This window comes from Daphnia pulicaria, chromosome 3, assembly GCF_021234035.1.
Source record: "Daphnia pulicaria isolate SC F1-1A chromosome 3, SC_F0-13Bv2, whole genome shotgun sequence".
Lineage (NCBI taxonomy): Eukaryota > Metazoa > Arthropoda > Branchiopoda > Diplostraca > Daphniidae > Daphnia > Daphnia pulicaria.
In genome coordinates, this window is record NC_060915.1 from 8,480,482 (window position 1) to 8,506,017 (window position 25,536).

General features: G+C 42.5%; 5 protein-coding genes and 1 long non-coding RNA gene across 10 annotated transcripts in view; 1 reads left to right on the forward strand and 5 right to left on the reverse strand.

Moving 5' to 3' along the window:
* The window catches only part of LOC124329250, a 409,843-nt gene that overhangs the window by 3,441 nt on the left and 380,866 nt on the right, over positions 1-25,536 (reverse strand). The gene's annotated exons all lie outside the window — the stretch shown is intronic.
* LOC124329051 lies at positions 14-5,273 on the reverse strand. The gene is made up of 2 exons (XM_046788000.1): positions 5,125-5,273; positions 14-2,244 (listed from the first exon to the last, which is right to left on the reverse strand). The coding sequence occupies exons 1-2, from the start codon at positions 5,158-5,160 to the stop codon at positions 331-333; spliced, it is 1,950 nt and encodes a 649-aa protein (XP_046643956.1). The 5' UTR covers positions 5,161-5,273; the 3' UTR covers positions 14-330.
* LOC124329214 lies at positions 5,423-10,865 on the reverse strand. Of its 2 annotated transcripts, none has more exons than XM_046788275.1 (3): positions 10,599-10,865; positions 10,270-10,514; positions 5,423-6,468 (listed from the first exon to the last, which is right to left on the reverse strand). In XM_046788275.1, the coding sequence occupies exons 1-3, from the start codon at positions 10,653-10,655 to the stop codon at positions 6,366-6,368; spliced, it is 405 nt and encodes a 134-aa protein (XP_046644231.1). In that variant the 5' UTR covers positions 10,656-10,865; the 3' UTR covers positions 5,423-6,365. The 2 variants fall into 2 exon arrangements, with proteins under 2 accessions (XP_046644231.1, XP_046644230.1); XM_046788274.1 differs by lacking the exon at positions 5,423-6,468 and adding an exon at positions 9,564-9,951 and having other exon boundaries at positions 10,599-10,856.
* On the reverse strand, positions 11,376-16,237 carry LOC124328996 (claspin-like). Of its 2 annotated transcripts, XM_046787879.1 has the most exons (15): positions 15,658-16,237; positions 15,335-15,559; positions 15,152-15,235; positions 15,015-15,073; positions 14,774-14,863; positions 14,608-14,702; positions 13,855-14,532; positions 13,578-13,792; positions 13,141-13,487; positions 12,904-13,060; positions 12,421-12,843; positions 12,110-12,201; positions 11,881-12,048; positions 11,639-11,809; positions 11,376-11,585 (listed from the first exon to the last, which is right to left on the reverse strand). In XM_046787879.1, exons 1-15 carry the CDS (start codon positions 16,007-16,009, stop codon positions 11,496-11,498), a joined length of 3,246 nt encoding a protein of 1,081 aa, XP_046643835.1. In that variant the 5' UTR covers positions 16,010-16,237; the 3' UTR covers positions 11,376-11,495. The 2 variants fall into 2 exon arrangements, with proteins under 2 accessions (XP_046643835.1, XP_046643834.1); XM_046787878.1 differs by having other exon boundaries at positions 12,110-12,843; positions 15,658-16,235.
* On the reverse strand, positions 16,390-19,118 carry LOC124329063. 2 transcript variants are annotated; one of them, XM_046788020.1, is made up of 5 exons: positions 18,942-19,118; positions 18,420-18,702; positions 17,966-18,286; positions 17,531-17,883; positions 16,390-17,419 (listed from the first exon to the last, which is right to left on the reverse strand). In XM_046788020.1, the coding sequence occupies exons 2-5, from the start codon at positions 18,640-18,642 to the stop codon at positions 16,562-16,564; spliced, it is 1,755 nt and encodes a 584-aa protein (XP_046643976.1). In that variant the 5' UTR covers positions 18,643-18,702; positions 18,942-19,118; the 3' UTR covers positions 16,390-16,561. The 2 variants fall into 2 exon arrangements, with proteins under 2 accessions (XP_046643976.1, XP_046643974.1); XM_046788018.1 differs by having other exon boundaries at positions 18,357-18,702; positions 18,942-19,113.
* Positions 19,925-25,415, forward strand: LOC124329115 (mitochondrial basic amino acids transporter-like). 2 transcript variants are annotated; one of them, XM_046788133.1, is made up of 7 exons: positions 19,925-20,067; positions 21,271-21,589; positions 21,989-22,032; positions 22,137-22,220; positions 22,503-22,747; positions 22,841-23,093; positions 23,184-25,415. In XM_046788133.1, exons 2-7 carry the CDS (start codon positions 21,556-21,558, stop codon positions 23,895-23,897), a joined length of 1,374 nt encoding a protein of 457 aa, XP_046644089.1. In that variant the 5' UTR covers positions 19,925-20,067; positions 21,271-21,555; the 3' UTR covers positions 23,898-25,415. The 2 variants fall into 2 exon arrangements, with proteins under 2 accessions (XP_046644089.1, XP_046644090.1); XM_046788134.1 differs by lacking the exon at positions 19,925-20,067 and adding an exon at positions 20,286-20,520.

A 25,536-nucleotide genomic window follows, 5' to 3' on the forward strand; every position in this document is an offset into this window, starting at 1 on the left:
CGTGTCGTAAAAATTGGTTACATAATATGATGAACATTTATTTTCGATACAACACAATTTATTTTGTACACGTTATGTACACATAACAGATCGGAGGATAACCTCAAGTAGGAGGAGCTGTCCGTGATTTGTCTAGGGCTGAAATTGGGTAGTTTGTTGCTTTCAAAAGCATTTATTGGTGTATGTCTGTATGTCGGAACATGATTTCATTGAAGAATCATCTCTCTCTCTCTCTGGTTCACTTGAGCAAATGGAAGTTTTTTCACTGTAATCGAGAGAGCAACGTGTGGAAGAGAGAGAGAGAGAGAGAGCGTGCGCCAAGAAGAAATACTAGGAACCGACCAAGATGTGGACGAAGCCTTCCAGTTCGTCGCCCAATTCACTTTTCCATCTCACACCCGAAAAGTCAGAAGAAGAAGAAGAATCACTAGTCCAAGACGAACCGACGCCACTATGGCCGCTAGTAGCCGAACCACAATGGCTACTCTTCCAGTTGGCGAGTCCCAATTCGCTCACAAGTTCAGGACCGGATGCACCAGCAAACAGAGACGGATCCGAAGAGTTTGAATCGCACAAATATGAATCAGACGACGAACTGGCGTTGGAATTACCAGCGGCCGACACGTCAAACCCCGACGCAGTCGACATGCTAAAAACGGAACTCCAGTCAATGTCTCGACTGTCTTCATCGCCGAATCCGGAATCGTCCTCATCCGCATTGACCACCGAATTCGATTTGCTCTGACTATTCGTCGTCGCCCCATAGTCGCTGACGAAATTCGTTTCCGACGACGACGACGTTGTGTTGTTCTCGTAGACATTGCTGCTATTAGTCGTCGTGGTGTTGTTGTAGATGGTCGGAGGTGTGTTGTCGGGCTTGGCCGCCGCCGCAGTGTTGTTGAAGACGGTACCGCAATGAGAGCAACAACACGTATCACAGTTGCTGGTTGCCGAATTGTTAGCTACTGTCGTCGTCGTCTCCGCAGATGGATTGCAGACCAATCCTTCCCTTTCCATCTCATCCTCAATGTGCCGCAACGTGTTGCAAATGAGAACGGACCGATGGAGGCTCGGGTCGGAGCACTGCCGGTATCGGTTGAGTTTGAGCATGGAGAGAGAGAGGACTGAGAGTCGTTGATGCCGATAGCACGGCTGGGGTAGAGATCGCGGATTCATAAGGACGTGGCCGCATTTGGAACAAGATTTGACAGCCGGAGCACCACCGTAATGTTGTTGTTGCTGTTGTTGTTGTTGCTGATGTTGGCTGGCAGCTTGATTCCACATTTGCGGACGCACCCACTCTGGCTGGACCGCCGCTTTGGCACCCAATTCTAAATAGGATTTGCCATTTTCATCCCGCTGGATTGTCTGCCCACTACCTCCGGTAGTCAACTGTTGTTGCTGGTAACCGTTGGCAGTCGGTTTGAATCCGTTTTCGCCGTAGCCGCCGTTGTAGTTGTTGCATTTGGCGTATCCAGCGCCAGTCTTTTTGGGGCAGGTCGACGTGTAGCCAAAAGTCCAGTAACGTTCATCTGACCTGACGGACTCGTTGCTGCCGTAATGATATCCAGCTGGCTCTTCCCGGCCGCTGTACTGGACGTAGGGACGAGGGCTGCTGCAGACTCGCTCGAATCGATCCGCCAGCGACTCTCCGCCTCCATTGGCGACGGGCAGCATGGACGTCAGGTTCTGATAAACATTTTGGCTCGAGTACTGGACCTCGTTGTTGGAACCGTTGTTGTTGTTGTTGGCGTAGGAATATTCGACCGCAGGGACGGCCACATTTTCGGTGGAGTGAGTCGACGTCCCAGTCGAGTAGTACGTGTTGTTGCTCGATGCAGAGTACGGAGTTGAAGCCCGGACTTCGGCCGCGTTGAAGCCATTGACGTACGTTTCATAATCAGGAGCGGTTGGCTGCTGCTGGACGTCTCGATACCAATTGTTGTTGTTGTTGGGCAGCGATTCCGTTCCAGAGGCGCAGTTGCCGGGTACCAACGTGTGAGCTAAATGATCCGGAGCTTCGACTCCAACTCGTATGGTGCATTGCTGTTTGGCCGCCCTTGGACCGCTGTGTAGTTGGTGTTGTTGGTGGTGTTGTTGCTGGTGATTATTATTATTATAATGATGCTGCTGGGCCCGTCCGGCCGGTTCTTCCAATCCTTCGATTGTCCGCTTGTTGCTGCAAGGATGCGCTTGTAGACCCATGGTAGTAGTAGTAGGCGTGATTGTCGTGTTTGTCAATGCCTAAATAATAATAATAATAAAAGAAAATGAAAATTTCGAAATTCATGTGATGTTGCCTACATCTACCCACGTATGCGCCCTCCCTCCCCTCCCCAGCCGGAATATTATGTTGTGGCAATGCGCGTAGAGATTGGCAAATGCTGGTTGCTGACCGCGGCGGCGGCGGCAACGATTCAAAAGCGGATGAGACATGCTGATGTCTGTTAGTCGTGGAATTGTTTTTGAGCAGCAAGCACAGCTCTCTGTCCTGAGGGCTCTGTGTCGGGGGGCGGAAGACGAAGGGCCTTCTTTTTCTTTCTTTCTTTCACAGTCCCCCCCTCAAGCGAAAACGGGAAACAGGCTTTTCCCCTCCCTTTAATACCAGGCGGATTGATCCTCCTCCCTCCCTGGCACGTTGCCCCTTCTCTCTCTCTCTAGTCAGCTGGTCGTGGGGTGGTGGTGGGCGAAGGTTCTCTTCCCTTTGCGCAGCAGAAGGCAACAAACCCAAGGCCAACCCCAGCCCCGTTTCTCAACCTTCTTTTTTCTTCATAACACAAGAGGAAAAAACATTTTTCATTCCCCGCTAGAGGCGCTCAGCCGCGCCAAGCTTCAAAAACATTTCCCCCCTCTCCTTCCATGGCCTACGTGCCCGCACAACTTTCGATCCTCTCTCGACTTTCTTCTTCTCTAATAAAACACAAAAAAATCATCCACCGCTGTTCCATAGCGGCGGAGGTCGCAACGCTGGAACAAGGACGGAATTTCCCAAGGCTTTTCCACTAAAAAGTGGCCAGCCACAACACACAACACACAGGCTGGAGAGTTCCCATTTTGCTTGGGCAAATGTCTGCCTGCACTGCACGTCCGTTAGAGGAAACCAGTTCCCCTCCCTTCTCTCTCTCGCTCATGTGGCTGGAGATGGGACGAATCCGGTTCTATACCAACCAAGGACAATAACATATCTTGAATGTATATTTAAACTTGATAAATTTACGCGCCCTGAAAAAAAAAAGGATTTAAATCTAATCATCTGGCCGCGTAATGTACTAAAAATATTCGTGGTGATAATGGGAAGAAATTGGGCAACGCTGTGGCCAGACAAGACGTCGGCGGCCACTAAGAATAGAGAGACGGAGAGAGAGAAAAGGAATATGTAGAGAAAAAGGAAAAGAATTTTTGAAGAGAAAAGATTATAAAGAAAAAAAGCCCCAAGAGCTGGCAGCACATGCGCGCATCGTCGACGCGCCCCTCTGGCGGAGCAGCTGTGTGTGTGGGTTGAAGAAGGGGAGACAGGATGGAGGAGGAAAGATAGATCATTGGGGAGGAGGAGAAATTCGAGAGGGGGTCGGTTGCCAGGCGTGTGTGTGGGCGCAGAGGATGAAGGGGGGAAAGAGAGGACGGAATGAAAGGCAGGACAAAGGAGAGAGAGAGAGAGAGAGAGCGATCGAAACCTTCGTCGTTTTCTGTCCGTCTCAGCGGCAGCGAATGAAGCCACTATTCCCAGGCAGCGTTGCCAACGACCCATCAACCGAAAAGAAAAATAACCATTTCTACCAAATTGGGATCACTGCTCCTCCGCGCACACTCCCATCTTTTTTACATTTCAAACATTTTGGCGGGCTAGACATTTTTTCCCCAATTAATTTAATTCAGAGTTTATTTTTTAAAATTAAAATAAATAAATAAATATAAAACGAATTTTCAGAAAAACTTGTAAAAAGAATGGTGGACCGAATTTCTCTTAAGGAGGACGAGCATCTGCTGGTTCGTAAAAGATATTTCGAGTTTCAGTCGAGAGAACACCTGAACGTCAGAAGATACAAGTTTTCTTGGGTTCTTGAGCTGCACACACACAAGTTTTTTTCTTTCTTTTCCCCTTAGCTCCGGTAAAATGCCCGCCGGCCATCCATAGTCTTTTTGACCGTAGCAGTAGGAAAAACAACGACCATCTTCTTCTTCCCCTTGCTATGCGTTCCATGAAAAACACAATTTCTACCTGCGCGCATTTCTACCTGATCCTTCCGAGAAATACGTTTTTATTTTTTTTCAAAAATATTGTTTATGAACTCGCTCATTGCATTATGGCGCCTTAATTAAAAATAAAAAAAAACAGAAAAATAAAAGGCTCTAACATTTTTTGGCGTGAAAATTCAAATTGCCAAATCAATCAGAGAGTCAGTCTCTCTTCCCGTGAAGCAATCGTCAACGTTTTGGCGGGTTACTTCCTTATTCAAGCCCGACGTTATCGACGAGGTACACAACTCAGCGCCATCCAGTGTTGGTCAGATTAAACGCCCTTTCAAACGGCAACACGCATGCCGACAAAAACAGAAACATAAATGTCTAATATGCACACGTCTCTAATATACCAGTCGTACGTGGCCGAAATCGAACGACGACGCTTTAATGTGCGCAACCGCCGCAGCGACCTCCACCATCGCATCGAACCGGTTCCTACACACAGGACGGGATAACATACACACACCAAAAAAGAAATGGGCCCCGTTTCCATAACAACTAACGTCGCTCTCCCCTCCTCCTTGCACGGCTCGCAACTGTCAGCAACCATCAATGAGACGAGCCCGCGTGTTTTGACGTCTGCAGACGACGACAACCCTCAACGACCGCGCCAAATACAAAAAAATAATATTTAAAAAGAAAACCCAACATCAATTGAAATAATCAACAACCTCCTTTTTTACCCAGTATGACGTGATTGCATTATTGAATTGCTTTACAATTTTCTCTTATTCGCCTATAACTTGGGCTCGATGTACTCTCCTTATTATATTACCACAATGTTTAACTAGAGTTTGATGGTCCCTGTTAACTAAACCCCGTGTCTACATGTTGAAACGAATATTCTAGCAATCAACAAAGGCAATAAAAATTAAATCTTACCTGATGATCCGTCATCTTATCTGCAAACCCTTTCATTAGGCATAATGAATAGTGTGCAGGTTAACAATGTAGTCGACTTGTTGTTGTTGTTCAAACGCCGGTTGTAGAGCAAAAATTCACCGTCAAAAAATTGTTCTTTTTGGTCAATTCAAGTTTGGGGTTGGCCGACGACGACGAAAGAAAAACGAACCACTGTCAGTTTTCGAAATTCCTTTTTTCTGATTTCCAAGATTATTATGTCCGCCGATTGAATGGAAGCTATGAAATCAACCGACGTTGTTGTTGTTTCGTTTTTTTCCCCGGCTTCGTGTGTGTGTGTATATGAGAAATGAATTTTGTTCAAATGGGCGAAGCTTGGGAGTAACACGTCCAACACTGGCAGACTATAGAGCTATACTGTGTGTGTAGTAGACGGAACGGTGGCGCTATAGCCGAGAGCTTCGGCTATTCCCAGCACCCGTCCTCCTCCCACTTCTCTCTCTCTCTCTCTCCCCTCGCGTCTATTTCCACCACCACTACCGCCCTCTGTTGAGGAGGGGGCCCTGCTTCAACGACGACGAGGGGTCTCGGCAGGCAGGCAGGGGAGCCTCCGGGCTCTATTGCGAGAGAGAGAGGGGGGATATGGGGTGGAATTTCGTAGAAGAACAAGTCGTCGACCAATGAGAAAAAAGTACCACGTTATTCTCTCTCTCTCTCTCTCTCTTCTCCTTTCCTTCGTCCCCCTTTTGTTCGACCGGGTTTTGGCTTTGCCTGAGCTATTGCCTTTACCCACCACCAGCTCTCTATCTATTCCCTTGCTGCTTCTTTTCTTTCTTCTTCTCTTTTTAAGGAATACCAAACGGAGAGGAGATAGTAGGGACGACGAGAAGGAAATGATGAGACTCGACAACATCGACTCCTTTTTTTTTAAAACAGAAGAAGAAGAAGAAAACCGAGGCGGGAAAAAGGGGGGAAACGGACTTGCAGCAGCAGCAGCAGCAGCGGGCAGTTCAAAAACTTGTCGTAGTATCTTTTTTCGCCAAAATATATTCGCCCGAAATGACGTCACAAACGCGTGGGAAAAAGCCGAATTCTTTCGGGTCCATCATTTCCGATGATGACGTCTATAATTTCTTATATTTACTAAAATAAATTTTTTTATATCAAATAAGATACTGCAGACGACATGATTTTCAGAGAGAGAGAGCCAGGAGCGAAATAAAGCAGCACACAACAGGGCGGAACGAACTTCTTTTTCTTCTCTACCACGCCAGGTATGCAGCAGCAGCAGCAGCAGCAGCAGCAGTTGCCGACGAAGAAGGTTTCCAACAACCGACGACGAGGTTCCACAACAGACAAACTGCCCTGGAGCGAAGGAAAAACAAGTTTTTATTTCTTGTGGCTTTTTCTTCTCCAGGTTCTGATCTCGTCACTTTTTTATTCCGCCAAGACACACCGATATAATAATAATCAAACACAAAATTGAGATGAAGGTGTGCCACAAGTGGACGTCGTCAAAGTTGCGATCTGGCAGTGTGTGTGTGCGTATATACTTGTTGAAACGCTGGCGATAATGAATGGGGGATCCCCCCGCTGAATACGCGGCGGCAGTTTAAAGAGCCACTCATTAGTGTCACACGTTTCCCATTCATTTGTTGTCGTGGGTGTATATAATAGTTTATAACAAGAGACAATATAAACCACTCGTGTATAAAACAAATAATACGGGGATTGGTAGATATCGTGTCGACACTCTTTTATGGCGACAAATAGACGATGAGACAATCACACACAATCAATCTAACCCCTCCGTTCAAAAAACAGCACGGACGGTCTGAATGAAAAGAGCCCACAATTTTTCAAGTAGCCGAGCTCCTCTAAATGGCAACACACTGACAGGTTTGTCTCTCAGAAGGCACGTGCCTTTTTAACAAACATCAACGTTAAAGACACTAAATATACACAAAAAAAGAGCCCCCACGTTTTACCTCCTTTTAAAGAGCGCGCCATCATTTGTGTTCGGTGGTGGTGGTTTGCCTGTCTAATCTACAATATATACAGAAGAGACGTCTCAACTGGATCCTCACAGCTAACTGTCACTCCCCATACATAGAGACAGTCAATACAATTAACTTACAAGACCCCCCGCCATTCATTTCTTATGGGCTCATCTCATTGACCGGAGCTTTTGCTCATACCCGTCGACAAATGGCCCTTTTGTCGGACGCTGTAAATCAATTTTCTCAAAACCATATCGCTTGTAAAAACTTGATGCGACTAATTTCTACCTCAATGGATTTCAATCTCTTTTTTATTACACAGTTGTATCTTTTATATTTGGGGCCGCTAAAATAAACAATCACGTCTCAATTGCGGGGTTCTGCAACTGACCAGCCCACTTGTCGAACTCATCTAAACCCGGAATCACGTGTTTAACCGAGTACTATAGACGGTTTTTCGCAGTAGTGCAGTACTATATGCATACGGTGTGTGTGTGTGTGTGTGTGTGTACACTACTTGCGCATCATAAACCTGTTATAAACGGTAGCCTATTGGATGCTGAATGACGAGCAAGTGGTTGTCGTTTGAACACACCAAACAAAAATTGAAATTCATAAATTATATAATCTTGAGAAGATTGACAAGAGAAAACCTTTTTGGTTTTTCCAATATTTATTGATTCGGTGTGGCCGATTAAAAATTGCTGTGCACCCAGTGATTTCCTGTGGCTCGTCCGTATAAAAACATTTCTGGTTTTATACGGGCGGCGGCGCTTTAGTTTGGGGGTTTTCTTTTCCGTTTGAATTGAAATTGAAAAAATTCAAAACAATGGAGAAGAAGAAGAAAAAAAAAAGAAGTTGTACAGTTTCTTTTAGGGGAAAGAAAGTCTGCCACTAGTGGCGCTGTAGCTTGGCTGGTGGCGTAGTCTATAATAAACCAGCCCCGGCTGCAGCCCAAGCACGAAGAGCTTGGCGCGGCTCTCTCTTTTTTCTTTTTTATCTCCGTCTACTTCTTTTCATCCATCTCTTCTTCTTCCTCTTTCTTTTTTCTCTCTCTCTTTCTGTTCTTTTCTTTTCAAGTCGTCGTGTTGTTGCTCTCCCCTTATCAAGGCCTTCCCATCCTCGTGCCTTTCGTGCTGGTTTCGTATACGCCAATGTCGACTGCCATCAACCCCACCTCCCCACCACCCATCTCCGCAGCGTTGCCAGCCTAAAACCTTTTTGGCTACTACTACTTGGGTTTTTCTTCAAATATTACGTGTGTGTCGCAAGTCTTCTCCACTCTCTAGCGCGCCCATAATATCCACACACACACACACACACACACATTACTTATTCTCATGGACCAACAGTCTTCTTTTGAGTTGATCAACATTTACTTTTTACCTTTTTTCATTTTATTTCACACTGTTATTGGCCTCTCCCAATAACATGTGTGCAGATGAACAACTTTGGGGATTTTTCTTTAAAGAATTGACTATTGATTATCGTCTGGGTTTCTCTTAACTGGTAGTTTCGTAGTCGCAGATGCAAAACATTTCTTACAGTTATTGAAATGGCGCCACATTATTGACTGAAATGAAATCATTTATCTTGAAAGAAGAGCGCATAAAATGAATTTGATAGTAAAAGCAAGTTAAGTCAAATGTTGAAAAGAGAAATACATTTATATATATAACGGAAAGCAATGATGACGGCAACGTCGCTCCGCCTCCGACTTTGTTCGTCGAGGAGAGAAAAGAGATACTCGTCGCTGCTCTGCCGTCTGACTCAGCATCGTTCTTTTTTATTTTATTTTATATATATTTTCCCCTCTCTCGTCGTCGTCGCCATAGTTGTCTGAAAACACGGTCGATATACTCGCTGCACCCAACGCGGTGCTCTGACCCTTTTTTCCACCCTTCGGAACGAATGGCGGCCGCCAACTGGGTCCCACCGGTTCTCTCTTTATTGAACGAGGTCCTCGCCGCGTTGCCATGGCCGTTGAGGCGAGTGTATTTCACCACACACTCCGCCTGCGTCAGTCGCCCCCCTCCTCCTCCTCCTCATTCCTTTTTGTCGAAAGAGAGAGAGAGAGAGCGACCATTGCTCTGAACCATTTGCGGGTCCCTTTTCTCTACTCTTCAAACCCCCAAGAAAATACGATACTTTGTGTGCTCGCGATGCACATTACGCGCCGCTCGCGAGTCTGCATGATAGGACACGCCGAGCCAGCCAGTCGACTTTTGGCGCCAATAACACAAATCTCGTACAGCGCGCGCCAAATCCAAAAAAGTTCCCGACTACATTATTATGATTAAATTTAATAAATGCTATTCGACAAAGAGCCATCAGCGTTTCTTATTAGATAACGCGTCACCTTTTTTCCTACTTTTAATGGACGTCGAAGATAATGCATCTGTTTAGTTTGCATGTGGCATTTTCCTGTAGGATTTGTCATGTTCAACAATTTCTTCGACGTTAAAGAAAAAGATTTTTTTATTTGTTAACCGAAATAAACAACTTCTTTTAAATTTACCGCAACTCGGTTAGAATTTTGGAGACTAGAAAATATACGAACAGTAGAGGAAAAGGGAACAACAGTTTCGCCATCTAGCGACGAATTCAACAAACGCGTATCGTGACGGTGCGAAAAATAAATTTTTAGGCTTTGTCGGATTTCCCTGCACCCGATGGCTTATTTTTGCATTGACGACTGCGTAGACGTTTCGGTTTCTTACTGATATTACCGATGGGTTTCCCTGTAAATTGGCGTTGCTTTGGCTGCTGCTCACGCCGTTCCTGTTTGCGTTTAGCAGACTCTTGTAGCTCTCGTTTCAGGCGCTTGACATGGGCTGATACACAATCCCTTCGAAAAAGAAGGACACCCGTTAGACTCCATGTTTTCTTTTAAAGAAATATCACTCAATGGATCGCCGAATTAAAATTTTTAAGATAAAAGGCTTTACTTAAAGAGAAATTCGAAATATTAAGTTTGGATGTCGTAAGTGCTCATTCAAGAAACGATGAACTCTCTTCCAAACGCTTCCAAATTCCAATCAAGAAAGAAGCCCAAGAGTTGATAGGCTACGATTATCAACTAATAAATTGCAAAATATAGCCGACACAACAATACCAACAGTAGCCCAACAAAATACGGAAATAAAATAATAAGTAGCCTGCCTACCTTTCGAAATCGTTGGGTTCTGCAAAATAATAGGACAAGTCTGGATCATTTTCTGAGACGTTTGGTTCAATTGACGACACGTTGTCGAGAGTCATGCTCTGATTCATCTCGACATGTGAATCATTTGTTGACGATGTTCCAACTAAAGTTTCGTCTAAACTCATCGACGGCATGAACGACAGATCATGTTTGTTGTCTTCGTCGTCACTGGCAGGCCCATTACTGAGAGTATTTTCAATAAATTTCTGTAAAAAACAACAACTTTAAACGTCTGTGTAATTCACGAAAGTCGTTAAACGTCGGATTCATTCTAAATTTACGTGGCTTACACAAAGTTTGGTGTCCTTCTGTAGAGCTGATTGGAGGTAGCTTTCAATTTCATCCATGGTGAATTACCTCTTTAGTCGCGTTTGTCACTTAAAGATATCTGATTTTGGATTATTAAGTGACTCCAACGTCAATTCGATTCGTTCAGCAAAGTCCTACGTCAATTTACACTTTCAGTTTCACATCACCCGAGCAGACATTGCAGAGCTCATTCCGACCTCCTAGGACTGATAACTAATAATGAACGTTGAGGTGACGTCGGTGGGACGGTGATGACTTCTGCTAAAAGGGGGGAGGGAGTAAATACTACATTCAGTCGATTAAAGTTAAACATTTACATTGCAAACTATTTCAATTACATTGTGATTAATTTTCAATGACAGAAAGAAATATTTTTTAACTAAAAAATACAAATTTTCTTTGAAATTATTTCATGGGAAAATATGCATATTAATTTTCATATTGATTCTATTTTTAGTTTCATTAGACATAAAACCCATGCCGTAAAAACGGCATGCCACAACAAATCGGGAAAATAAAGTTTCTGTTTGGTTGCTAGAAAATCACGTGATACAAATCTCGAATCCTATTGGTTGCTTAAACGAGAATTTTTATGTTTCGTTGAGGTCAAACAGTATAAACAAACTTGAACACGTGGTGCATAGTGTGTGTAAAACAGCTTACACATTGAAAGTAGAGCTTCAATGCATACCTTGCAACGACGCCAACGACATCATTTAGCAACTTCTTTACGAAATAAGGAACTAACAAAAATTAAGTCAATTGAAGTTATCTATTTAAAGTATGTAAATTCACATAAAATTCGCGGAATCAAATTCACATAAAACTTGTAGATTACGATTAAGATTTACAGACAAGAGTAATGTTCGAAAAAGCAACTAAAAGTAAGAGAAAATACTCTTTGCTTTCAACGACACTTTGGCTTTCTTGGCAGGTGCTGGATTTTGATCCGATGAACCGCACGCAGCCTGTTAAAGAAAAGTGTTAATGGCAGACGACATTAAACCAATTTGAATATTACCTCTTGTTTGACTTTTCTTCTTTCCTCAATGGGTGGTCGTTCAGGCGTAATAGAAGCGAATACAAAATTTGAACCAGCTTTAGGGGCTTGAACCGGTAACACGGACTTGGTTAGCGAAGCAATTGCAGATAAATCTTTTTCACTTCGCCGCAAAAAAGAGCCACGCCTCACCTATCATACGAGTTAAATGTAAGCGTCTGATGTGAAACAAAATGTTGTACATGAAAGAACCACCAACTTACAGTTGCTACTATGTTTTTCTTGGGAGAAATGAATTGCTTGAGATTAACCGCAGGAGCAGCAGCTGAGGAGGAATCGGCTTTTTCGACTGCATTCGAAGCGGTTTTAGTATTGACTTTCACCATTTTACCGTTACGTTTCATTACTAATGGAACATCTTTTTTCTCTTCCTGCATTTTAATGTTTAAGAAAGTCAATCCACGTTCAATTTTATGTAGTAATTTACAATACCTGTTGAGATTTTTGTTGCTGAAGCCATTTTTCTCTTTCGCTGCGCATTTTTCTCCAAGTGAGGTCATCCTGTTCTTCAGCAGCTTCTTCTTCTTGAGTCTTTGGACGATTCTCTTCAGTTTCTTCGCCATCTGCATTTTTCCATCGAAATTGTCTTTGCCTGCCACCGCCATCAGAATGTAAGTCACCATCTTCGAGAAAAAGCTCTTGAAACAGACGAACATCGCGCTGGTCTTGGTCGAGTAAAGTTTTCATATGGGCTCTTCCTATTTGTTCACGGACTTCATTTTCATCGATATCCTCCTTATCACCTTCTTCTTCTTCCCAATCATCTACTTCGTCTTCTCTTTCGTCGCCACTTCCAACTTCAGAGCCCGACAATTCAGCCTCATCTTCAAAAAAATCAGTCAGTCCTCGGAATTCTCGCTCTTCTTCGTGCATTTCTTCGTCGTTCTCTTCATTCTCATCCTCATCATCAGATAAACAAATTACGGCTCTTTTTCTACGAATGGGTTTCGATTTCTCCTCTTCGTCATCCAATAGCACTGGAGCACTTTCAGGTTCTTCTCCGTCATTTTCAATTTGCAACTTGATAGGAGGACTGCTATTGCTGTCTTCATCATCATCGTCCATTGGAATAATCCTTGAGAAAGGTTTAAAGTCTTCCTCAGAATCGTAACCATCCACCATCTCATTCAGTTGGCTTTTCTGCGTGTCTCCTCCAAGCGTTGAATCTTCAATAAATCAAAATTATTTGAATACTCGACAAGATGTGCAAATCGTAACAACTATACCGGTGAATTTTCCCGAACAAAGACCTAGTAGTTCCTCAACATTCGAGGCATCATCGTTTTGAGTGTCCCTTAACTTTGGAATAAGATCTTCTGAACTATCATCACTCTCGTTTAAATTAGGAGTCAAACCTTCTAACGAACTAAAGCGCCCGGAACTCTAAATAATGAAAATCGAATTAAAATAAGAAAAATCGATTTGAAATAAGTTATTATCTAAACATAAGTTTATAAATGTACCTTTGACAGACTGAGCTTCAGATCTGATTTTGAAGCAGAGACAATGTCATCCGACTGTGAATTAGGTTTACTTGTTTCATCTTCGTCAGACTGTCCAGCTGAGTGGTAAATAGGCTTAGACTTCACTTTGACTGTATCTTCGTCATCCTGATCGTCATCTTCTTCATCATCTTCCATATTATTTTCATCACTATCTTCGGCTTCTTCATCAACAAACATATTCTTCTTCTTTTTCTTCTTTTTCTTGCGTTCGTATCCGTTATCTTCTTCATCTTCATCCTCGTCCATATCCGTCTCAGGTTCATCGGATAAGATCTCTTCTTCTGGTTCGCTGTCAATTTTTCCATCTGTAAAAATTGTTAATGGGTTATTTTTTAGTTAAAACGACAACAGACACCAAATTTAAAACAAGAAGCAGTGGGTAGTTTTATTAGTACCTGATTGAAAATCTTCATTTTTGATTTGCTGACTTTCAATTTTTTTCATGCGATCAACAGCCCGTTTTGCCGATATGGATTGACGCAATGAGTCTCTCAGAAGTTGACGACGTCCAGCGGATGCGCATTCTGAAGAATTATTTTCGACGGGAACACTCAACACATCTCTCTTTAATTCAAGTTGCCCATCGGCGTTCATAACTTTATGAACAATGCTAAAAAATAAACACAAAATTACGAAGTGCCCATGTGATAAGACAAGCAGACAAGATCAAACCTGATTTGAATGTCCTTCTTCTTAGGTGTTTTCTTAGTGTTAGTGACCTGTTGTACAAAGCGCTCTATAAGGTTATTCACTTTTTCTTTCTGGTCAGGTGTAGCTTCACTTTCGAGATCAAAATCAAGCAATTGGCCAGGCCGACCGTGTAACGTGGGTTTATTCACTTTTGCGATTGAAAGTCGTTTGATGTTTTCCACCTTCTCTTTATGAGAAAAACCCGCCGAGAAATCGAGCCAGGAATCGTTGGAACCGTCAGAAATCAAATCTGCTGAGCTCTTGACTTCGTGAGTTGCTTTGTCGACAGAATTGCTTGAACCAGCTTCGATTGCGCTCCCCATGTCTTGGGGAGCGGCAGCAGAGTTGTTAGTTGTATCAATGTCCTCTAGAGAATCTAGTGGGGAATTCATTTCCACATTGAACGACGTAGATGGAGATTGGGGGTTTTCGGACTCCAGCAAGATCTTCTCTGCGACACCTGGAACATTATCAACGCTAGTCAAACTCGGATTCGAATCGACCGCTGACGGCAACTCTGGATTTGGTGGCAGTACTTCCTTGTCGTGTAACAGAACTTGATCTGTAACAGAATCAACTTTTTCAGTTTCATTTTCCGACTCTTCCGATTCGGATTTGAAAAATTCTTCTATTTCTTTAACACGATCTTCCAACACTTGCCTGTGATCCCATAGTGTAAATTGTAGAATTATTTGGTACAATAAAATCTGGTAAAAATTAAAACGCTTGACTTACACCACTGGGCCCACATTTCTAGGTGAAGGTTTAGCGCAGTCCTCGTTATTTACTCTTTTGCGATTCAAAAACTCTAAAAGACTCCTTTGCTTAGGCTGATTCAAAAATAGTAATTAATTTGTTGAATTTGGAAAAGGAATAAAAACTAAATTTTAAAAAATTTTACTTTGTGATAAGGAAGACAGACAGTAGATTCCCGCACCATCCGTTGAGATTCGCTGTGAATTTTTTGTATTTCTTCGACAGGTTTCTTTCTCTGGATTGAATAATTTAAAAAATCATTATTTCATTGAAAGCTAAAAAGTACTACAAATAATCATCCTAATTTGAATTCAGAGTGGTTTCTTTAATTTCCACTTGTAGCTACACTTAGAGAAACTAAGTAAAAGTACACCCAGTACACCTACCAATTTTCTAGCTTTAGGAGAAACACTAGAGTTGTTTTTTTCTTTGTTTGAATGATTTCCTGAATCAGAATTTTATGAAAGAAAATAATAATATTACAACATATTACATAAAATTAAAAAGAGGGGGAATAATTTACCTTCACCACTACCATCACTATCTCCTTCTGAATTCCAAGCAAGTTTTATTTTTGAAGTCTCTTTGTCTTCATTTTCAGAATCACCTAAACAGTTGAGAAAAAATTTATTAAATATACAGAAATAAGCAATAATTTTGCACTTTTTGATCAATAAATAATTCTATGATCACAAAAAAAGCATACTTGAATTGCCATTTTCTGACTCAGATGATGAATGTCGTTTCTTGATCAGCTTTTTCTTATTTACTGATTTGGCTGAAAGACTACTTTTGATTTTATCAGCAAGTCCATCTTTTGAGAATGATGTTTTAGTATACATTTCATAATCAGAACTATCATCTTCATGTTCTGAATTCCATACTGGCTTAATTCTTGAACCCTTCATATTTTTCTTCACACTCCCTTCATCTAAAGTTCAAGTAACATTTCATAATAAATATACAATTAAATGTTGGTGGCGCAACACATTTATTTATAAGTAAGGAAGTATTAATAGGATTTGTTACCCGACTGATTTGAGTCACTTGTGTGTAACTCATTTTCAATCCTTGTTTCATCTGAATGAGCTTTTGTATTTGTATCATCCATATTTTCAGGAAGTGTTTTCTCAGGCTCTTGCATTGGATCATCATCATCTGAATCCAACACGGCAGATTTTCTGTTTTTCTTCACCTTTGATGGAATCATCACTTCATCTGTTTCACTCTCTCTACTTTCAGTCTCAATTTGTTTAATATCACTTGTAGTTTCCAAACCATTTTGAGACAATTCTTCTGCAGCTTCATCACTGTTATTGAGTAAGACAATGTCTGTTTCACTGGAAGATTGAGTTGCCACTTCTGTGTTATTATCTGCCATGGTGATTGTTAATACACTTCACCGAAAATGAATCATAACCCTCGTGTACGTCAGTCAATATTTCCTTAAAAATTCTGAGAGTTGAAAGACTTGTGATTAGTTTGAGTACCTAGTTATCTACTGAAACTGAAAGGAAGAAGCGTTGAAGACTTGAAGCTGAAAAAGAGAAAGAACTCTGTCTCGTCCTGCTCGTCCTCCGACTGCCTGTGATAAAGAACTACATTTCATTTACCGCGTTTTTAGAGTTTCACAGCGTTGCCGCGCATTGTTTTCTAGCACCGCAAGTTCGCAATTCCAGCAGGATTTGAAGAAAATTTTGAAATTCTCCTTTGAAAATATTGAAAATGTTTAAAAAAATAAAATGCATCAACGAAAAACACTCAATTATTCAAGCATCTTATATTATATACGAACACTAAAATCATTACATTGCATTAATAAAATTAATAGCAATTATCAAACGATAATATACTTGACTAGATTGTTGGATTAGAAGAAGTTGTGAAGAACTTATATAATAGACACAGTAAACTTTGAATAATTTTCTGACACTCACTTGTCTAACAGCAATAACAGGCCTTCGCCAGGTGAAAGGTTTAGCTGGTTGAGTTTCACATATCCCTGCTTCCTTCCTGATGAACTAATCAAAGTAAAGCCACCGAAATATGTTTTAGAAAGATCGTGAGTTACGTTCTTGATACCGAGATTCAAAATCAACAAATAACGATTTCTCCGTGGGTAAAATCTTTCAACGACAACAGTATTGTTTGGCAACATTTTAAAAACATAATTGTGCGATCGCGATTCGACTATACCGTTGTCGTATTTGAGAATTGCATTGGTGTGTAAAGGTAGCGCGTCTTGACGCATTTCTAAAAGTTTGCCAAAGTTTTCTACAGAGCTATCGCCGCAATGAGAGTTCCATTGCATAAAAGTTGTGCTGTCCAGTCCTGAAATAGATGAGTTAGTCATGCTCTCTAAACCAATTTCGTCGCCGTATAATACTGAAGCTGAACCAGGCAAACAAAGGGCAAGCATTAGGACTCCAACAGTTAAAACACATTCACTCGTGTCGTCGACAAGCGAATTTGCCAATCTTGATTTTAAAAGTGTGCCCACGTTCCACATAATCCAAGGTTTATCAACGTCGTTGTCCCAACGAAGTCCATCTCGGATCTGCTCCTCCAATTTTGATGGCCGATCGAGGTTCAAATTGTGATCAAGCAGATCGAATTGCTTCAATACATTGGAAACAAGAAGCGGGTGTTGAAGTGAATATTGAAGAATGAAATCAGAAGAACCAATCATGATTCTTCGTTTAGAAAACTTGCTGCTGAAAGAGTCCATCAAAGTTTTCCACTGAGCAATGTTTTTCCACAAATCCGCTTGGTGGGCAAAAGTATCGAGTCCCTAAAAATAATTCGTGTTATATAGGGGCAATGAAATATAGTTAAAACAATTTGATTTGATTTGATACGGTAGGTGCTACTGGCCATGGCATAGTTAAAACAATTGATTTACTTTCAGATAGAATCCATGAACGCCATGAAGAAGCCAGAATCTAAGCACATTTTCCACTAGAAGGTGCTCTCGGTGGGCAAGTTTAGAGTTTCCAACTACCCCGGGTATATGATTAATATGTAAATCTAATACTAGACTCATATTTCTGTTTTCCAGGCTTGTAAGTAAGTAGTTGAGTTGATTGGTATCGCCAAGATGAGGGTCGATATTTGATGCGTTAACAATATCCAAGTAGTTATCCAGGTAGTTGTTTGCCTCGCAAATAGAATTAAGTCGCAAAGCATCAACATGCAATTGACTTTGAAGATAATCTAGTTTCAGAGTTATCCCGTGCAAGTCGCCGACGCTGTCACCTGTTTGCGATATGCGCATTGCGCAATGAATCTTTAGACTTATTAGGTTGTAAAGATTAAATTGATATTCATAACAACATACCGTCGCCATCGTAAAAAGAGGCTGGGAAAATCTCATAAAAAACTTTTCCTTGCCACCATTCAGTGGACGGATCACAACGTTGAGGTAAATGAGCAATCAATGTGGCTGAAGAACTAAAGCAGGCCAAAATTGCAAGAATAACGACGACGGTTGATATGACTCTGATGTACTTCCATGGCCACTTAACAAAAGGATAGTCAGGAAGATTAAGTTGATTGTCGCCATCAGACTCCTTTGAACATATTTCCAGATCCTTTTCTGCCTCAAAGGAGGAGAGGCAAATTTCTTCAGAACTAATTTCAGTTTTCAATTTTTGAGAACCTATAATATGGATAATGAATTAATGATGAATGATTTACAGTTAAATTGTTTTAGCGATAAGAAAACACACTTGCAAGAAATGTGCCCATGTTTAGGGGGACAGTTGGTTCCTCACACAAGGGGGTAGCAGCACCTGAATCCAGCAGTGGAGCAGTAGATGCAGCGTCTTCATCTTTGGTGTATCCTTGCCCTTGCAGCCTCAAGTTCATGGGGAAATCTTCCTTCGATAGTGGTGGTGTTGAATCATCCTCGCTTGTGATGAATACTTTTGGGATAGATAATGGTGGTGGAAAAGAGCTTTGGCTGCTAGAATTTTTCCCTTTTTTCTCCGCCTTTTTTCCAAGAAACTTTGACATTCCGAATCCTAATCTTCACGCTCCCACGACACTGGTAAAGAACAACTGGCAGCGAACGACCTAGATGATTTAAATTCAGAATGTAATTTGTTACAGCCAAGGTCGTCTATACTAGTTCAGTCTGCAGCCTTGGAAAACATTTTAAGCCTAGCTACTACGCAGACGATGATCTATGGTTTAAAATTGGGTCAGTCCCCGTTTAACTCCACTAAATAACAATATGTTGATGTATACTTGAAAATGAAAATCTTATTATGCAAATGTGCTTAATTAATCAAAATGACTTCCTAGTTAGTTACCTTCGACACGAATTGAATTGGCTTAGGGTACCATAAACAGCTGACTAGCAGACGAAACATGGAGGCCAAGACTTAAAAAATTCAATAGAACAACAAATGACCACACCAACACGGAAACGCATATTGCGTCATAACCTAAACCGTCTCGACTATAACGCAAATAAGAAATAACCAGTTAATGACGACTACTGTTGGATATGTATATCGCAATATTGTGGCGTGACACCATAAAACATTAAAAGATATGGAGCCTTTAAAACCTTAAACGACTGATGAAGTTATACCCCGTAGTAGATGGATAATAAAAGTTTATCGTCTCAAATTTATCGAATAATAATTTTCCGATGTACATTAATTCAAAAAATGCGAGTCCCGTTAAATGTATGGGCATCACCGACTCTTACTGGAAAGACCTCGGCCTCGGCTACGCATATTGACATGCAAAGAAAAGATCTGTCTAAAATATCTGGACAGGAAAGAGGAAGCTATGGAGAAAAATAGAAGCCAGGAAGTCTCAAATTGATAGAGTCCTTGGCCTAGAGATGTTATGCACAACCATGACGGAGATTTTGCGCTGGCCCTCTGGTTTGTTTTGAACCAACTCTTCCATTTTTAAAAAGAGATAATCGCTGAAATTCCAATCCACATGTGATAGCTACACATCACACGCTTCACGGGATTGAACGGGAAAAAAATAAAAAAAACCTTGATAAGCCTCACCGAGAGAGATGGAATGTCTAATTCGATTGTAAACAACAATCCGTGTGATCGTCACGTCCGGCGTTCGGTATGGCCGGGTATTTAATTACGACAATGGCGCATGTGTCTGTACAAAGGAGCCCACACAGCTTATCGGGAGTGGCGTTGGTGGCGCTAGCGTTGCAAGTCGGCACGCATCGGCACGAGTAGGGTGAAGAGCTGCGTAGGTTTGCGAGACCTTGCAGAAACTCCCAGTGTATCATGGTGGAGGTTAGAGCAGCAGCAGCAGAGACGTCACGACGAGAGAAATTGACGGGCTAGCAGGTTGGGAGGCATTCTGGGAAAAGTCGGACGACTTTTAGTGTTCGCTCAGCATTGGCCCGTCACCCGCCCTCCTCTCTCGACCCAAACAGTCGACGGCAGACGGGTAAGCATTTTTTAGTTTAATACATGTACGTGCTGTGAATTGCACTATCGTATCATTTCGCCACAGGGGCTTAGTTCATTATCTCTTTTTTGGCTGTACACTTGCTGGCGGGTTGATTTCATTTGGGGTTTTGCCATTGATTCGCCTTTAGAGCCGAGGCTAGTTTACTTATTAAGCTCTCTCCAACAATCTCACACAGGCATTCTCTCCTTGACGTCTCGCGTGCGTGGTGCAGGTTCAATTCTCTTTTTGTGGGACTGTCGCAGTTTCGCGCGTAGTTGTTGTCAGTGTTCAGCCATTTGGGCCCCTCCAGTTCATTGCACAAAATCTTCTGTTAGTAACAAAGCCAGCCAGCAGTGTGTGTGTGTGTCTTGGGCCACTGGGCCCTCATTGATTCTGTTTATTTGTCAACTGCAAATTTAGTTGTCTGCTCGGTTGTGTTTCGATTATAAGGTAAAGTACCACATTTCAATAGCCCCCCTAGAAAATTGTGTTTTTAAACTTTTGAATTATAGAAAATTTGACTTAAATAATAGAAAAATTGGGGCATTTAGGTTTTGTGTTGCCATCTCAGTTGTTCTAGAAGATAACTGTCACCGAGCCAATTTGTGTGTGTATTGCTCGACTCGCTTCTTTTCAAGTCGGCTCCAAATCAAACGTCTCTGACAAAACGAATTAGTACAAGAACAATGGAACGAGTGTTCTCTCTATCTCTCTATAGTTATTTCGGTTTGAGGGGGGGATTTCTCTGTTGTCATGTGTGCTGAGCTGCGGGTTTGTCTGGCGAAAACTAGTGCCAAAAGGTGTTCTTTTTTACCGCACCGCCTCAGCACACGAAACGGCTTGGGTTTTAGCAAACGTCCCAGAAGCGCCAGAACCGGTTTGAACCGGATCACGTTGCGTCAGAATTAGGAATCAAGGATAGAAACATGCTGCTCCGTCGTCTGTTACCGTGCATTCGATCCATACTCTCTTTGGCTGCTCAGCAGTAGAGAGAGGATACTGTTCACATGGCCCTAAGAATTTCCTGTCGATCGTGTTACAACGCCATATCTTCACACAGCCGGGCGACACCAAAAGATTATCGGCACAGTTTATTATATCAATTTCAATCATTATAATGCGCTGCATTTCATTAACATTTTCATTCTTTTTATTTTTTGGCTCGGTCGTGCTTGTGGAAACTTTGATCTACAAAAACAGGTTATATGGCGCATATATATGGTGCGTGGAACACACAATGGTGAGATGGAGAATCGCGATTTTACACTGACGGCCGGCATTCCGTCCCAGCTGCAGGAGCAGGGAGTCTCATTCAAAAGTCGTCCGTGCCTTCGCTTCAGTCTCGCCTAAGAGGTAGTAGCTAGCGCCTATCAACCAGCAGCACACCGGCCAGCAGACCGCACCGTCAAGGTCGAGAGCTCGCTGGGCAGAGAAGGGCGGACCACCACGCCATCACCACCAATCCAACAACCTGTGCTTGTCGTCATGGCGCTCGATTTTTTGGCTGGCTGCATCGGCGGTATGACACGATTCTTTCACATTTCTTTCTTGTTTGGTTTGACAATATTTTGCGTCGTTCAATCGATTTTCTTTCGTTTGGGCTATTCCTGGGAACCTGGCGGTTTAACCTAGATATAAACCCTTTTTTTTTTTAAATTATATTTGATCAGGTTTTGTCCCGTCATGTTTGTTTTTTCAATTTAGAAATAATGTTTGCATTTTCTGCGCCACGAAATTATTTGGTTGGCGAATACGTGCTGAGAAATTGAAACGAAGCCGACAGGCAGAATTTAGAAACAATGGCTATATTACTAGTTTTGGCTATGAATAGAATTATTTTTATTTTTTTTTTGCCCGAGACGTGTTTTGATTTAATAACATATTTAAATTTTTGTTTTTCTTTGTAATTGCGATCCAGGTTGCGCCGGAGTGGCCGTTGGCTACCCGTTGGACACTGTCAAGGTATTGACTGATATTATTTTTAAAACAAGCCAGTCCTGAGGGGAACCTTTTACTTATTGACATATGTTTCAATTTTTCCAATCGGTGTTGTTCATTTGGAACAGGTTCGGTTGCAAACGCAGGATGCGAGAAATCCTACCTACCGTGGAACTTTCCACTGCCTGCAGACTATCGTGCAGCAAGAGTCGGTATGAACAGCTCATGAATATAGTTTCATTTGTTGACACCTTTCCAATTTCGTCCCTGACAACAATTCCCATTGCAGTTCAATGGTCTTGTCGTAACTGCTTTTCTAATAAAAAGGAATTCTATTTTTAGTTTACTTTTTACGACGAGAAAAATCCATTAAAACATTTCCCAATTTGAGACTTTCGTTTTAAATTACAACGTCCTTTTTTAGATTTGTGTTTCATTCGAATGTGACGTCATTATTTCTAATCAATTGTCGACTGTTTTGTACAATGCAACAGGTGCGAGGCTTGTTTAAAGGGATGTCATCACCCATGGCCAGCGTGGCCGTCATCAACGCCATGATCTTTGGCGTGTACGGAAACGTCCAGCGACGGCTGAACGAGCCCGAGTCGCTCCGCTCTCACGCCCTGGCCGGCTCGGTGGCTGGACTAGTCCAGAGCTTCGTCTGCAGCCCGATGGAGCTGGTGAAAACCCGCATCCAAATCCAAGAGCAAGTCTGCACCAACGGTGTCCAGCTGTACAAGTAATGATAACACTAAAAAAAACATAAAAAAGGCCGTGAAGGTGTTTAAGGTCAAACGTGACCGCACTCACGCCCATCGATTCAATAAATCAGGGGGCCAGTGGACTGCGTCCGCCAGATCTGGAAGGCCGAAGGGATCCGGGGCATTTTCCGCGGATTAAACATCACCATCGCCAGAGAGATTCCGGCCTTTGGTCTCTACTTCGCCAGCTACGAGGCCATGACTCGGCGCAAAGATGCCACCCAGCCGCTGGGCACGTTTCACATGCTGATGGCCGGAGGAGCCGCCGGAGTCGTTTCCTGGCTCTTCACTTATCCCATCGACTTTCTCAAGTCTCGTCTGCAGGTATAACACACACATCGGCCAAGGACACAATTTGTAACAGTGAGGGACGTTGGTGAGTATAACCTATCATTTGATTGCACCAAAAAATAGGTGGACGGTCTGGCCGGCGATCGGGTCTACAAGGGAATAGGCGACTGCATCGCCAAGACGTACAGGAGCGAAGGCATTCACGGATTCTTCCGCGGGATGCCGACGACGCTGATCCGCTCCTTCCCCGTCAACGCCGTCACCTTCTCCGTCGTGACGTGGATGTTGCGCTGCTTCGATCCGTCGCCGGAGAGCAGCAGCGTCACCTACCAGGACGCCTCCACCCTGCAGAGGCCGGAATCGCTCGTCGCCCACGCCGATCACCACCACATGCTGAGCCGGATGCGAGACCAGAACGAGTGGCTGGCCGACTTCCAGTGGAAGCCGCTGGCCCCAGTGCAGCTCGTGTTGGGCGGCGGCCCGGCTTCGGTCGGCATCCGCAACTACACGATTCACTGCCGCTGCAACGACTGGTTGAACGGCGCCGTGAGTTCTCTCGTTCATTTGAGTCAAGTGCACAACATCGGCGCCGTCGGCTGGCCCACAGATCCAGCAGCAGCAGCAGCCAACTCTGCAGTGGAGAAACAGGCCGGCCTGTTGTTGGGCTGTCGCTGCGAAGAAACGGACGAAAAAGACAACACACGTCCGCCTGCTGTCCAGCACGTCGTCAGTCCACAACCAACAACTGCTGCCGATTCGTCTTACGCATCTGCAGCGGCGGCGGCCGTGGCCGTCTGTTCGGCCGTCTGCTGCCCGGCCGTCGAGGAGCTGGCCTAGTCCAGTCCAGCGTTTCCTATCAAAAAGCCACTGATCACCACAAGTTGAACTTTGTTGTTTAGTCTCTCCTAGTTGTTTTCTTCTCACGATCGACTAATTGCATTCGAGTGGGCGTGGTGTGTTTTAATTCAATCGACACATTTTTATGTTTCAGATTTTTCTTCTTTTCTCATCCAGCTCTTTTTTCTATACTTCCTATACTCTCCTTTCTATTACTACAAGACAAATTTCTATGTATAGAATGCCTCTGATTTTTGTACACCAATTTTTGATGGAAATCCCTGTTACCTTGAGCGTTATGTTGACATGCGTGTGCAATAGGAAATGATCTTATAACCAGTGCAGAGCTATAGGAAAGTAACGATTAAATAAGTGTGTCACAGGCCGAACGATTCAATTCACTTTTGGCCTTGAGTGCTGTGCTGTGTGTGCTGTGCTGATGGTGTATACGTGCAACGTGTATAACTAGTGCAAGGCACAGCGTCGCCAAACACGCGAGATTGATCCTACTATATTTCGACTCGATGACGTGCACTGTTCGGCGTACGTGGTTCGTTCTCTGACTCCTAGAGTGAATTACTGAATTCTTTTTCTATTCTCTTCTTGCCTTAATATCTTTGTGCTCTGTTATATTATCATATTATATTATGGTTTTTTTTTCTTTTTCCGGTTTTTCTCATTATGTGTTGGTTATTAATTATGCGGTCCGTTCATCAGGTGTCAATGCTCGGGCTGTGATTTTTTCTTATCTCCATACATTTACATTTCTGCCCATTCCCCGTTCGTTGTTCCCTGCTGGTTTTCATGCTGCCGTTTCCATCGATTTCTTCCAACACCACCAAAACTATCTGAAACATGTTTTTTCGCGCGAAATTCAAATGTTGTTACTTGCATTTGAATTCAGTTCCGTCTTTATATTTTAATTTTGTATATCGTTATCAACCTCACTGAATGACGACGGGTTCGAACTCTTTCATTGATTATTATTATATGAAATTCTATTTTCTCAGTTGGACTTATTATATATTGCCCTAATTCAATGTGAAATACCAGTCCCATGTAACTGACGCGGCGCACTATATTTTAGCTTCACCTAACATATATATATGATTCGTTCAGTTCGTGTGCATCTTTTTTGTTTTTGGCAAAATTTCTATGTAACGTGCCTTTTGAAATGTACGGCCATTTTATTATCTCTCCCCCACAAAAAAAAAAGAAAAAAAAAAGAAAAAAAGAAAAAAAAACGAATAAAGTCAAAAATACAAAAAAAATTAAAAATTACTCATTCAAATTCAAATTATGATTTAGAGATTTGTATTCGAAATCAGACTTCAAACGTGTACACTTGTATCATTTTTTTGTCCTTGAAATGTTTAGAAAAATGGTGAAAAAAGGATAAACATTTGATGTGTGATGGAATGAATGACGCAAGTGCTTCTGTTCTACATAATTGTGTGGGGTGGTTATACTTGTAAAGTTTGTTATTAGTTATATTAATTACATGAAGAACACCTGCTATTACAACTACATTTTTGTCATGAGGGGATGATTAAAAAGGGGGCACATTTAAAAATGGGATTGGGACACTCGTTTACATGATGCGATGCTGTACACGTGAAATGGTATATACCTGTAGAAC